At 49.7% G+C, this 14,655-nt stretch overlaps 1 protein-coding gene across 8 annotated transcripts; it reads right to left on the bottom strand.

The window, feature by feature from the left end:
- Window positions 1-389: 389 nt before the first annotated feature.
- Window positions 390-14,645, bottom strand: LOC119195233 (pleckstrin homology domain-containing family G member 3-like). Of its 8 annotated transcripts, XM_062559501.1 has the most exons (18): window positions 14,533-14,548; window positions 11,388-11,455; window positions 8,581-8,915; window positions 8,129-8,229; window positions 7,735-7,804; window positions 7,528-7,574; window positions 7,300-7,450; window positions 7,037-7,168; window positions 6,780-6,962; window positions 6,597-6,689; window positions 6,357-6,443; window positions 5,879-5,912; window positions 5,631-5,732; window positions 5,504-5,536; window positions 5,291-5,301; window positions 3,969-4,097; window positions 2,171-3,557; window positions 390-1,943 (listed from the first exon to the last, which is right to left on the bottom strand). In XM_062559501.1, the coding sequence occupies exons 2-18, from the start codon at window positions 11,395-11,397 to the stop codon at window positions 1,192-1,194; spliced, it is 3,657 nt and encodes a 1,218-aa protein (XP_062415485.1). In that variant the 5' UTR covers window positions 11,398-11,455; window positions 14,533-14,548; the 3' UTR covers window positions 390-1,191. The 8 variants fall into 8 exon arrangements, with proteins under 8 accessions (XP_062415485.1, XP_037305916.2, XP_062415483.1 ...); XM_037450019.2 differs by lacking the exon at window positions 11,388-11,455 and having other exon boundaries at window positions 14,533-14,645; XM_062559499.1 differs by lacking the exon at window positions 11,388-11,455 and having other exon boundaries at window positions 3,999-4,097; window positions 14,533-14,645.
- Window positions 14,646-14,655: the final 10 nt, after the last annotated feature.

The following is a 14,655-nucleotide window of genomic DNA, read 5'->3' as shown; positions in this document are numbered from 1 at the left end:
GATGATGTCATTGAAGCGTGAACTGCAGGGGAAGTGGAGATGTGATGTGACATCCAGTGAGGTCACATGGATGTTGCAGTACATCTACTTGAGTACTACACGGATGTATCATGTATAAAACAAAGTAATACTATTCATCTGAGGTTTGAATGAGGAACAGAAAATAAACATGTTCACACACACAAAGAAACAAAACGGATTTGTTTGTATTTACATAAAAACAAACGGGAGGTACATGAGTGTAAAATCAAATCAAAGGTTCGAGTCCCAAAACCAGAGTGTCGACATGAATCTTTGGTGTTTATGAAGAGCAGAACTTGTGTGTACGTCACCATAAGAACACTCATTTACATCCATCCATTTACTGAGGGGTCATGACATCATGTCTGTGATGTTTCTAGTTCTCTTTTATTGATTATCAGCTTCAGTGTGTATCACATATCAGAAAGCTCAGCTGTCTCATGATGACTTTATTACGTCATAAGCTGTGATGCTCCACTACATACATGAGACATACCAAACATTCAACATGCCATTACCTTGTCTTACTGTCTAATTCCTAGATCTGACATATTATGGTAATAAATGTTCCTGATTCGTGAACATATGAAGACACATTCTAGACGTTTGTGTCCCACCAAACATCACCAGATGTTAGCGGTTGACTCGTCATGTATAATAATAATAATAATTATCATTCAAACAGCAGGTTAAAGTTAAATATGTCCCTGGTTTGGAGTCTCGTTGGTAAAGTAACGCTTGAAATGAAACAAAGTTGGTTTTTTGGTCATAAAATCCTCATTTCTGGTTCATAGTTTTCCTCTGAAGATGTCCCACTAAAAAGACTTCCTACAATTTCATCTACAAAATGAGAATAAACAAAGTGACTGTAGTGGTTAGTTCACTGACTGCAGGAAAATAACACATCAAAATATAACATTATATAAAATAACATAGCATACTATGATAGGATATCATATAAAACAACATGTGACAAAAGAAGCCAAATGCTCACCAAATATTACAGATATTCACATATTGTTTTGGATTTATTCATTTCTTAAATACCAGCGAGGACCTTGTGTTATTTGTTTGTTTTTTTTACATAAAAAGCTAAAAATAGATGTGGAAAATGATTATTTCATAGACTTAACAAGCATATTTCCATATGTGTGAATCTTCTTCTGCTCCTCAGCTCCGGCTCTGGAACTTCTCTCTCAGACTCTTCACGACGCTCTTCTGACCGCCCTCCGTCCTCGGGCGGGGGTTCGACCCCCCCGCCTTCGGCTGGTCGTCCTGACGACCGGAGGACTCGGATGAGGTCTTTCCGTCCTCCCTCCGCCGGTACTCGTCAGAGTCCTGGTAGACCCGGCAGCGGTCCATGACGGCCATGATGGAGATCTTCTCCCTGCTGGTGGGGGAGCGGATCTGGACGTAGTCGTCTTCTGCAACCGGCGACTGGGAGTCCGGAAGCTTCTCCATCACCAGGATCTTGTGCTGCTCGTCGCCAGGCAGCGCCGCCTCCGCCGCCACGTAGTAACCGTTAGCGACGCGCTCCTGCAGCTCCTGCACGTCGGCCGCGTGCGCTCCGCCCGGCCGCAGGTCCAGAGATTTGGCTCGGTGCAGACGCCTGCTGCGCTCGTCCCTCTCCTGCGACCCCCCCTCCGCGAGGAGGTGCTCCGAGGAGCAGCTGGAGCGCCTCCTCAGACCTCCGTCACACAGCTGCTCTGGGATGGAGAGGCTGCGGCCCACGGGGCTCTTCGGGGGGCGGTCCTGGTCCGAGTATCTGGAGCGCAGCTCTCGGACGTCGGGCCAGTGGAAACACTCAGTGGGGGGGGTCAGAGGGCTGCGGGAGCGAGCTCGACCCGGTTTCACAGGCCGGTTTGGGTCCACGGGGTTGGGCGGTGGAGAAGTGGCCTGGTTATGAGGAATGTTGGGTTTATCTACAGGAGACAAAACATCAAAGTTACACTAACAGCAGTCTCTCTCTTTCTTAAATATGTTTCACACCGTTATCATAAATTATGTTGCAGTTTCCTCAAATCCAAAAAATGTAGGACCCTGTAAACTCATATTCTTCAAATCAAAGTTCTTTAAATTAGGTTTGTATCTCAGGGAAGGTTGTGGCTGTACCTGAGGAAAGGTAAAAGGTAAAAGGAGGTCCTGGTACCTGCTGCCTGCTTCTCCTCCTCCACACAGAGTAAAGTCCTCCCCCCCACGAGGACCCCAGGAATCCGCTGTCGGACCATCGGCTTGGTGGTTTTGATCCGCTGGCTGTACCGACGGGCCAGATTGAGGACTTTGCTTTTTGAGTCAACGTCGTCCAGTGGGTCTGAGTCCTCGGTGACCGGTTCCTCTTTGGACTTCAGCCGGGCAACGCGAAGAACCGGAGCTCTGAGGCTAATCCCCTCTTCCCCAAACACCTTCAGCATCTCCTTCAGACATCCTGTACGACTCTCAGTAGAGGATCTAAGCCGGGGGGGTGAAGAACTAACGGATTCCTCTCTGTGACAGCTGCTGCTGGAGGCCTCAGCCGTGTCTGGCAGGATGATCTTGGCCCCGCTCAGAACTTCTTGGGGCCGTGGAAGACCCCCGGCGTCGCCTTGAGATCGGCCGATCTCTCGCTCCATCGTCTGCCAGACCGTAATCATTTCAGAAGAAGGTCTGAACTCTTCATCATCAGAAGGATTCTCCTGCAAGCTGTGAGACCTTGACCAGCGGATGTCTTCTAGATCCTCTGGATCGGTGCTTCTCTGATCGGACTTGAAAGAGTCCAGGGACTCAGTAGAGGCCATGTGACCCCAGGTATCCGCTGGCAGAGCTGACTCCAGGCTTGAGGGATCGGTGTGGACCGCCTCGTCCTTCGGGATGCTGTTGAGCCGGCTGACGGAGCTCCGGACCAGCCCGGTGGGGATGTACGTCAGACTCTCCCTGCGCTGGAGGCTGAAGGCGGCGTCCTCGCTCTCGGCGTTCTCATAGTAGCTCCTGATTTTGCCGATGAGCAGCTGGTCCTGCTTGGACAGGGCGGAGTCCCGCCTCTGTCGGATCCCCCGATCGACGTCTAAAAAGACGTCTTCCCGTGGGGACAGAAGGGTCAGGTCCGCCGAGGGTTCGGCACAGAAGCTGCCGGTTTGGCTCCGTAACCGTGGCGACCCAGAGCCAAGCGAGTGGCCCTCATCCGGGGCCGACCCGCTTCGCTTCACGCTGCTGAAGTGCTGAGCGATAGCGCCGGCTTTGTCCAGGACGGACGAGGGAAGGATGCTGACGGCTTCGCCCTCCTTTGCCGGCACCTCCTTGGCCTCCTCCTCGTCCTCTGAGGACTCTGCGCTGCTCAGGGTCCTGGAGTCTGAGTCGGTTGTGGCGGAAGTCGGTTGCTCCGTGGACTCCGGATGTCCTTCTGGTTTCTTCTCCTCTGACCTTTGAGGAGGGGCTGCGATCCGGCAATCCTCTGATCCGGAACGTTTGTGTGGATCAGACAAACGTTCCGGATCAGAAGGTTCTGATTCAGGCAGTCCTGTTGGTTCAGAGTCTGGCTTCTTCTGCTTGTCTGAGGAAGACTGAAAAGGAGGACACGGGACACATGGTTAGAAGTTCTGTCAAATCTCTTCCTCACTGAAGAAAAAAGTGCCAGATCCCAGAGTGCTTTTGGCAGCATTGGGTCCAGATCCGGACCGCGGTCACCCAGTTAGTGATGTGTTCACACCAACAATCAACAAATATCAGTGTTGGTTTGTTACGCGAGAAGCTAACTCAGCGAAGTGCGAACGCCACGAGAAGCCACCACCACGAGAAGCTAACACCGCTAACGCCACGAGAAGCTAACACCGCTAACGCCACGAGAAGCTAACACCGCTAACACCGTGAGAAGCTAACACCGCCAACGCAATGAGGCACAGAGGTTCCCGGATTATTTGTCATGTTACTTCACAAAGAGGTGGATCTGGACCTGAGAATCTGTGACATCAAACCTGCGAGCCGCCTGCTGCTCTCTCGTCTACCTGTCCGGTTGATGGTTCGGTTTCACCTGGCTCTTCTTCCTCAGGAAAACAGCCATTTTTCTGCTCACAGCTGTCGAAGGAGACTCTGCATTCGTCCTCCTGCTTCAACAAAAGTCAGATAAAAAGGTTTGAAGTGTTATTAGAGCTGACAACATAAACACGTTAATCTATGCGCATCTGTAGATTAATGCGACAAAACAATTTATTCTAGTAAACCTCCGGGACTGGAAGTAAACAGGAAGTTGACCGTGGAAACAAAGCGGCGGCTAGCTGCTGTTACATCAGAGAAAGCAAGAGAGAGCTTTGTGCGTTGGAAGGAAAACACAGAGGAGCGAAGACAGCGGAGAACTGAGGAATTCCTCCATGTGCCAAACAGAAGTGGTGTGAGTGGCAAACAGACCACTTACTGTAAAGCACCGTTATGCTAAGCTAGCTGCTAGGCTAAGCTAGCTGCTAGGCTACTTCCATCTCAACAGCTAACGTTACCCTGCGCACAGTGTGCAGAGGACAGCACTGTGTCCCTGAAAGAGGTGGTTCCTTTATTATCTCACGTCAGGCCTGGACCTCCTCAGAAGTCAGGTGGGGTTCGTTTCATTCCGTTGTTCTTTGTTCCCGTCGTGGTTCTGGAGGCTCTGATGGGCTCTTCACCACTAGATGGCACCATGAGGCCGCACAAAGAGAGACGATTCATCTGGAAGCTACTTTGTTATTAATAAAAGCTGACGGTTTGGTGTTAGTTCACCATGTGAAGCTCATTAGGCGGATAAACGACTTCTCAGCAGCTTTTAGTGGGTTATGCAGCCGGGACGGTGAGGAGGAAACAGGAAGTAGCTTGTCACCGTGGTAACGCCTGACCAAAACAGAGCCCAGCAGGAGACGGCGGCCAGCACGGAGCTGGTGAAGTCATCCTCCAGCAGGAGGTCCTCAAAGTTGCTGTCTTCCTCCTCCTCCTCCTCCGCCGCCCCAGGAGACCACCGGGGAGGGGGTGCCGTCGTCTCCTCCTCTTCTTCATCATCAGAGAGCTGTCCCGCTGCAGAGTGCTTCCTGCTGCCGAGCTCCTCCTCTTCCTCCGGGTCATCCTCAACCACGCCCAGCGGGAGAGAGCCCCTCCCCCTCTGCCCCCCCCAACCCCCCCCCCCCAAACACACACACACATAAACACCCCCCCATCCCCACACACACACAGAAATACACACAACCCCCCCCCCACACTGTCTTACTGCTGTTTCATCTTTCTGATAACTAATCTGATGCTGAGAGGAAGAGGAGGAAGAGGAGTTGTTGTTTCTTACCTTGACGATGACTGATCATCGGAGGAATCAGCAGAAGAAGAAAAGCACATTATCATCAATATCCTGATTATTTGTATTATTATCATTATTACTATAATTTACATCAACATTATTAATAACATTGTTATTGTTATCTCCAATTAGCAGATTAGCAGAAGCATTAGCATTGTCATTGAAGTCGTCATGGCAACGCTTTAGGGTGGGTGTATTTACCTTTGCTGCTTTTCAGTGTTTTTTGGATTGGCTCTGAAGAAGAAAACAGAACCACATCAAATGTATTGATGGAACAAACTGGATCAAATCTATAAACAGGAAGTAGTTCAAATGTATTCTTGTTTACCGGACTGTCGTTGTCCCTGACGACCGTCCGGTGGAAACTCGTCAGACTGACAGGACAAAGCCTTCTTCAGCCGCTCAGGGCTGTACCGATACCTGGGAGCATCTACAGCGAGGACCACAACGTTCAGTGATACACAGCCCATGTCAGACGAACACCACGACAACGGACCAACAACTATCCCCATGACAACGGACCTTTTCTACCTCATTTTCAAGCAAACATCTGTACAACGTTTAACATTAACTTACATATGGAGTCCATTTCCAAGATGGCCTCTTTAGCCTGAAACACACCAACAATTAATTCCACCTTTGACGCTGCGGTTGATGCTCACTGGTGTGTGTACTAGTACGTGTAGACGGGTTTGTGTGTACTGGTGTGTGTACTAGTACGTGTAGACGGGTTTGTGTGTACTGGTGTGTGTACTAGTACGTGTAGACGGGTTTGTGTGTACTGGTGTGTGTACTAGTACGTGTAGACGGGTTTGTGTGTACTGGTGTGTGTACTAGTACGTGTAGACGGGTTTGTGTGTACTGGTGTGTGTACTAGTACGTGTAGACGGGTTTGTGTGTACTGGTGTGTGTACTAGTACGTGTAGACGGGTTTGTGTGTACTGGTGTGTGTACTAGTACGTGTAGACGGGTTTGTGTGTACTGGTGTGTGTACTAGTACGTGTAGACGGGTTTGTGTGTACTGGTGTGTGTACTGGTGCTAGTGGTGTTGGACCTTCTGAGGGATGACGGCCTTGTGGTTCTCCAGAATTATGCGTTTGATGTGATGAGCCCAAAGCTTTTTCTCCTCCACCGACTTCGCCTGGAATTCAACATGATGGAGTTTGTACTTGGCAACAATATTTACATATGCACACATTTAAAAGTATATAAATTATACCTATATACATTAGTATGTTTAGAAAACACACCAACTATTCAAATGATTGGGTTCCAGGTGAGCAGGTGATCTCACCTGAACGGTGTGGGCTTGCTTGGGGTGTTTGTAATGAGTCACACTGAAGCTCAGAGAGTCTTTGGCGCTTTCGATCAGCATCAGAGTGGAGCACTGAAACCACACAGAGACAGAAATGAACACACAAACAAACTCCAATAGTGCTGCTGAGGGCAGGAGGCCATGTTGTGGGCGGGGCCTCACAGAGATGTGTGTCTTGTACACATAGTGGTCTCCGCGGCGCTTGGTGATGAGCAGCATGCGCTCAAACAGGAACAGCGTCCTCTCGTTCTTCGCCCGGTGGACCTTGAAGGTTCCCTCCAGGACCAGCTCCCCGTAGGTGGTGAGGTCCTGACCCTTCCAGTTCAGCAGCAGAGACTGGACCTCCTGAGGGAGGCAGCACAGTTCATGTACCTCATGCGTGTACCTCAGCAGGGTCCTGTGGGAGTACTGCCACCCACCTGCAGTCTGACGGCGTGCTCGTGCTTCCTCTTCATGTCGTTGATGTACCAGGCGACGCCCGTCATGGTGTAAATGGCCTCCTCCACCACCTCATAGCCTGCCTCCTGGGGGTCAAAGTGCTTTGCTATCTCCTGAGGAAAACACCATCTTCATCAGCATCTTCTTCATCATCATCATCACCATCGTCATCCTCACTATCACCAGAACAATAACCGTCCTCACATCCATCACCTGTGTCTGCATGAGCACATGGTCAGCGTACCTGGAGCAGCAGGTGGTACTTGAGGATCCTCTGGACTGGTTTGAGCAGGTACGAGCCCAGAGGCAGCGAGCGCTTCAGCGACGCCTGCCGGTCACGGAAGAACTTGGCCAGACATTTGTTCCTCATGCAGTCAGTGAGAGAGGCCACGGAGCTGGGGGAGGACAGGTAGAGACAGGTGGTAGATACACATGTACTGTAGTAGTCCATTGTGGGCCGGAGTAGACTTACTTTGGGTAGTTGGTGCAGTACTGTGTGTAGATCTCAAAGTACTCACTCTGAAAAGAACAAACAAGAACTCAGATTGGTTCTGATCTTCATCACCATCCTCCTCATCACCATCTTCATCACCATCACTACCATCCTCCTCCTCATCACCATCTTGATCACCATCAATGCCCATTGATCACCTCTGATTAGTTATTGATCAATATTCACCTTCAGGACGAAGCACCTGGCGACGGCGACCGGGTCGTTGTCACAGAGATCCAAAGCCTGAAGCAGCTCGCTGTGGACAGGAAACGGTCACCATGACAACGTGAACATGATGGTATTTAAACATCTATAATTTAATGCAAGCTCATCATGTGATGGGTTTAGTGAGGTCACATGACCAGCATGGCCTTGTTATTAAAATAAAATAGTTTAATTCTGTTCTCCCTTCAAATATATTCATCAATACACACATTTGTTTTGTGATTTCTCAACAGTTATTGATTATTCTAAACATTGATGAAATCATGTCCTCAGCACACTGCAGAGAAAATGCACCAAAATGAAGCCCAGCGCCACAGAAACGTATTGATTGCTATTTATGATCATTGTGTTTCACCTGTTGAATTCATAGATGTCCTCGATGTTTCCAAACAGGGAACAGACCTGCTCAGGACGGATCGATAGGTCGCACTGATCAATGATGTGAGCCAGGTAGTCCTGTGGGGGGGACAGGGAGGGGGGCCTTGATGAACAAAGACTGTGAGAGATGCAGGACGAGTGTCCCTGTCTCACTGTGTGTTGAGGACATCTTAGACGTCACTCTGCACGTTCAGATCTCCTGGGTCCGGGTTTATCTGTGATCCCTCACTGGGACATAAGCAGCTAATCCATTGGGTCTTAACCGGTTAATTATAGTGTCTACCGGCTTTACCTAAATTACACCTGTCCTCTGGGACACAGTCCTCGGATCTGAAGTCTCTAAATTCTACTACTTTTCTAATGTAGATCTATAAGAACACCCGACCTCTGAGATGTTGTCCTTTCGTGGGGGGCGGGACTAGAACTCACCTCCACAATCATGCGCAGGTCTCTGACATACATCCTCTCGGTCTCGATGATCTCCATGACGACCCGGTCCAAATAGGTCGGCTGAGGGTTCGGCGGCATTCTTTTTGTGGACTCTTTGCTGTCAATATCGCTCCGCCCCTTGGTGTCGGGACCCGGGTACGGCCCCGCCCCCTTCTCAGCCCCCGCAGGGATCAGGTCCAGGTCACCGCTCCGGGAGGATCCGGAGGACAGCATGGAGATTAGGCTCGCAGGGCGGGGGTCGGAGGAGTCGGAGGGCGAGGCTGACGGGGCGCGCTCATTACTGATGGGGGGGGCAGCAGACAGGCAGCAGGAGTCTGAGGGGTGGGGGGCACAAGTCAAGAAACAGCTTTCAGAGCTTCATCCTGTCTCTAAACATGCAGAGAAGAACTTCTACTTGTTTCATTGAAACGTGACTCAAAAGTCAACCAGAAGTTGAAAATAACGACCCCTGACCCCAGCTCATCATGGACCAGTACACACCATGATGGACCAGTACACACCACGATGGACCAGTACACACCATGATGGACCATTACACACCATGATGGACCAGTACACACCATGATGGACCATTACAAACCACCATGGACCATTACACACCATGATGGACCAGTACACACCATGATGGACCATTACACACCATGATGGACCAGTACACACCACCATGGACCAGTACACACCACGATGGACCAGTACACACCACGATGGACCATTACACACCATGATGGACCATTACACACCACGATGGACCAGTACACACCATGATGGACCAGTACACACCATGATGGACCATTACACACCATGATGGACCAGTACACACCATGATGGACCATTACACACCATGATGGACCATTACACACCATGATGGACCATTACACACCATGATGGACCAGTACACACCACCATGGACCAGTACACACCACCATGGACCAGTACACACCATGATGGACCATTACACACCATGATGGACCAGTACACACCATGATGGACCATTACACACCACGATGGACCAGTACACACAATGATGGACAATTACACACCATGATGGACCAGTACACACCATGATGGACCATTACAAACCACCATGATGGACCAGTACACACCACCATGATGGACCAGTACACACCACCATGGACCAGTACAAACCACCATGGACCAGTACACACCATGATGGACCAGTACACACCATGATGGACCAGTACACACCACCATGGACCAGTACAATTCACCATGGACCGGTACAAACCACTATGGACCAGTACACACCACCATAAACAGTACAGTAGTGTGAGGTTGTTGCCATGGTGATGACGTCAACAGAGTGATGCGTCCTATCTTATGTAAGGCTGTATAAAAACTACACTACCCATGAGCCTCGGAAGCGTGGCCAACAAAAAACACCAACGCTGTGATTGGTTAATCTGAAGACCTGACATTTCTATTGACACTGACACAGAGACACACACAGAGACACACACAGAGACACACACGGAAACACACACAGACACACACAGAGACACAGAGACACACACAGAGACACACACAGAGACACACAGAGACACACACAGAGACACACAGAGACACACACGGAGACACACACAGAGACACACACGGAAACACACACAGAGACACAGATACACACAGAGACACACACTGAGACACACGGAGACACACAGAGACACACACAGAGACACACACGGAAACACACACAGAGACACAGATACACACAGAGACACACACTGAGACACACGGAGACACACAGAGACACACACAGAGACACACACCCACACCTCGTCCATCCTAGAAAACATACCTGTCTAGTTCTTTGTCCTGCTGATAGGATCAATAACACGATTAAGTTGTGTAAAATCCCAGCGTACCTCAAACACAGCGTCTGCAGGGTGGCTGAGACGAGGACCCTTATGGACGGCTCAGCTCGGAGGGACCGACCTGCCACTGTGACATCAGAGGGGGGCGGGGCCTAATCCAATTAATCTCAGTGTGAGGGACAGACCTGCCACCTGCCGGACTGAACTCTAAGAAGGTGCTTTATGATGACATCACATTATGAAGGGACTGGATTACGAGAGTGACATCATCTCTTTAGCTTTTGTAGTTTATAGCATGGAATAAAATATTAGACACTATGAATAATAATGATGAGAAATAAGTAATAATTGATTAGTTCCTGATTATTTAAAGGTTTGAACGTACTGATGCATCAGGTGCATCACAGATATTATGAATCTTTAAAAGAGGGCCGAGTCCATTAATGCAGCATTTTAAGATGATTGATAATCAATAAACGTCTGACTTTTTAAACTTTTAAAAATGTTTTTAGTTTTTGAACAGACAGGAGTTAGAAGGTTCAGAGACAGAGGGCATTGTCTTCTGTGTGTGTGATGTCTCTGACGTGGAGCTGTCGGTTCCCTCCACCAACGACTGGAAGAAAGACGGCACTCATGAACGCAGACGACAACAAGGACGGATCTGTGACAGACAGGCCGTCAGAGACACAAGGACACAGTTGGACTGAAGGTAGCTTTATACAAAGACACCTTTGTGATCAGTGTATTGACTCAACGAACAGAGGCCTCTGCTCCGCTGCTCGCATAGTTGAGCTTGTTCTGGACCTTTCATTTACATCTCATGATCTTCCTCAACAGATGGAGGAGTGGAGCCGAGCTCAGAGGAAACATCATGGATCAACTCAGTGCTGGTCAAAGGGCCGCAGCGTCTTTAGATGCTCCAATAAACAGGGATGAGGAGGATGAGGAGCCACTGACCTGCATACATGTGGAGGTCATGAGAGGATCATCACCCCGTCCCCTGGGCAGGGAGACCAGTTACCTGTCTGACCGATGAAGAGGAGGAGGATCAACACCGTCTCCTCGACTGATGTAGCGGAGGAAGAGTGATTATCTCTGAAAATGTTAGTTGTAACTCCTTCAGTCACAATATATCTACAGCAGCCGAATGTGTCCCTGAACGCATCACTGCCTGATGACATCACACTCTCAAAGTCTCTGATAAATAAATACACAAACCACCTGGTGTTCTGGAGTCTTTTAGAACCATTAATTGAAGAAGCAGAAGTAGACTCAGACGCATGGTCCAGTCTTTAGTGGTCAACGTGCATGTCCTGACGTGTGTCCTGACGTGTGTCCTGATGTGTGTTTTGACGTGTCTTCTGGTATGTGTCCTTACGTGTCTCCTGGTATGTGTTCTGATATGTGTCCTGACGTGTCTCCTTACGTGTCTCCTGATATGTGTCTTGACGTGTCTCCTGATGTGTCTCCTTACGTGTGTCCTGACCTGTCTCCTGACGTGTCTCCTGATGTGTCTCCTTACGTGTGTCCTGATGTGTCTCCTTACGTGTCTCCTGATGTGTGTCCTGATGTGTGTCCTTACGTGTCTCCTGATATGTGTCCTGATATGTGTCCTGATGTGTCTCCTTACGTGTGTCCTGACCTGTCTCCTGACGTGTCTCCTGATGTGTGTCCTGATGTGTGTCTTGACGTGTCTCCTGATGTGTCTCCTTACGTGTGTCCTGACCTGTCTCCTGACGTGTCTCCTGATGTGTCTCCTTACGTGTGTCCTGATGTGTCTCCTTACGTGTCTCCTGATGTGTGTCCTGATGTGTGTCTTGACGTGTCTCCTGATGTGTCTCCTTACGTGTGTCCTGATGTGTCTCCTGATGTGTGTCCTGATGTGTCTCCTTACGTGTGTCCTGATGTGTCTCCTGATGTGTGTCCTGATGTGTGTCCTGATGTGTCTCCTGACGTGTCTCCTTACGTGTCTCCTGACGTGTCTCCTGATGTGTGTCCTGATGTGTGTCCTGATGTGTGTCTTGACGTGTCTCCTGACGTGTCTCCTGATGTGTGTCCTGATGTGTCTCCTGACGTGTCTCCTTACGTGTCTCCTGACGTGTCTCCTGATGTGTGTCCTGATGTGTGTCTTGACGTGTCTCCTGATGTGTCTCCTTACGTGTGTCCTGACCTGTCTCCTGACGTGTCTCCTGATGTGTGTCCTGATGTGTGTCTTGACGTGTCTCCTGATGTGTCTCCTTACGTGTGTCCTGACCTGTCTCCTGACGTGTCTCCTGATGTGTCTCCTTACGTGTGTCCTGATGTGTCTCCTTACGTGTCTCCTGATGTGTGTCCTGATGTGTGTCTTGACGTGTCTCCTGATGTGTCTCCTTACGTGTGTCCTGATGTGTCTCCTGATGTGTGTCCTGATGTGTCTCCTTACGTGTGTCCTGATGTGTCTCCTGATGTGTGTCCTGATGTGTGTCCTGATGTGTCTCCTGACGTGTCTCCTTACGTGTCTCCTGACGTGTCTCCTGATGTGTGTCCTGATGTGTGTCTTGACGTGTCTCCTGACGTGTCTCCTGATGTGTGTCCTGATGTGTCTCCTGACGTGTCTCCTGATGTGTCTCCTGATGTGTGTCCTTACGTGTCTCCTGACGTGTCTCCTGATGTGTGTCCTGATGTGTGTCTTGACGTGTCTCCTGAAGTGTCTCCTGATGTGTGTCCTGATGTGTGTCCTGACGTGTCTCCTGATGTGTCTCCTTACGTGTGTCCTGATGTGTCTCCTGATGTGTGTCCTGATGTGTCTCCTGACGTGTCTCCTGACGTGTCTCCTGATGTGTGTCCTGATGTGTGTCCTGACGTGTCTCCTGATGTGTCTCCTTACGTGTGTCCTGATGTGTGTCCTGATGTGTCTCCTGATGTGTGTCCTGATGTGTCTCCTGACGTGTCTCCTTACGTGTCTCCTGACGTGTCTCCTGATGTGTGTCCTGATGTGTGTCCTGACGTGTCTCCTGATGTGTCTCCTTACGTGTGTCCTGATGTGTCTCCTGATGTGTGTCCTGATGTGTGTCCTGATGTGTCTCCTTACGTGTCTCCTGACGTGTCTCCTGATGTGTGTCCTGATGTGTGTCTTGACGTGTCTCCTGACGTGTCTCCTGATGTGTGTCCTGATGTGTGTCCTGACGTGTCTCCTGATGTGTGTCCTGACGTGTCTCCTGATGTGTGTCCTGATGTGTGTCTTGACGTGTCTCCTGACGTGTCTCCTGATGTGTGTCCTGATGTGTGTCTTGACGTGTCTCCTGACGTGTCTCCTGATGTGTGTCCTGATGTGTGTCCTGACGTGTCTCCTTACGTGTCTCCTGACGTGTCTCCTGATGTGTGTCCTGATGTGTGTCCTGACGTGTCTCCTGATGTGTCTCCTTACGTGTGTCCTGATGTGTCTCCTGATGTGTGTCCTGATGTGTCTCCTGACGTGTCTCCTTACGTGTCTCCTGACGTGTCTCCTGATGTGTATCCTGATGTGTGTCCTGACGTGTCTCCTTACGTGTCTCCTGACGTGTGTCCTGACGTGTCTCCTTACGTGTCTCCTGATATGTGTCCTTACGTGTCTCCTGATGTGTGTCTTGACGTGTCTCCTGATGTGTCTCCTTACGTGTGTCCTGACCTGTCTCCTGATGTGTGTCCTGATGTGTGTCCCGATGTGTCTCCTTACGTGTGTCCTGACGTGTGTCCCCGGTGCTTCCTGGTGTTAAATCCGCGGTGGTGAAGGAGCCGTTAAAGTTGTCTTGTTTTTTGTGTCATGGTGTCCACGCCGAATGGAACACGGGCTCATTTGCGTTAACTATAAACTATGAACACAACGAGCAGTAAACTCGTACTCGGTCAGTGGCGTGATGTTGAAATGTGGACATTTCCTGCGTCAGAAGCCGCGCCTCCGACCCGCGAGTCCGAACACGTCGTTCGTGACATTTCTCACAACTTTTTGTGTTTTTTCCCATCAGGGGGAATCGAACCCGCGAGTCGGTTCAGCTTCAAAGTAAAGCAACACTTCGGCGTCCACTTCCGTTTAGAAACATACAAACAGTCTAATGAATGAAGATGAAACGGAGCCTGAACTCACCTCCGTCAGCTTTCATGTAACTCAACGTAGATTTCAGCTCCATCAGCTCCGCCCGTCAGTAAATCTCACAGCTTCTGCGCATGCGCGTCATTTCAAACTGGACAAGGTGAAAGTCCCTCTCAG

The sequence above is a fragment of the Pungitius pungitius genome, chromosome 20, assembly GCF_949316345.1.
Source record: "Pungitius pungitius chromosome 20, fPunPun2.1, whole genome shotgun sequence".
NCBI lineage: Eukaryota > Metazoa > Chordata > Actinopteri > Perciformes > Gasterosteidae > Pungitius > Pungitius pungitius.
Note: the sequence above shows the minus strand (reverse complement) of the source record. Positions and strands in the feature narration are given on the sequence as shown.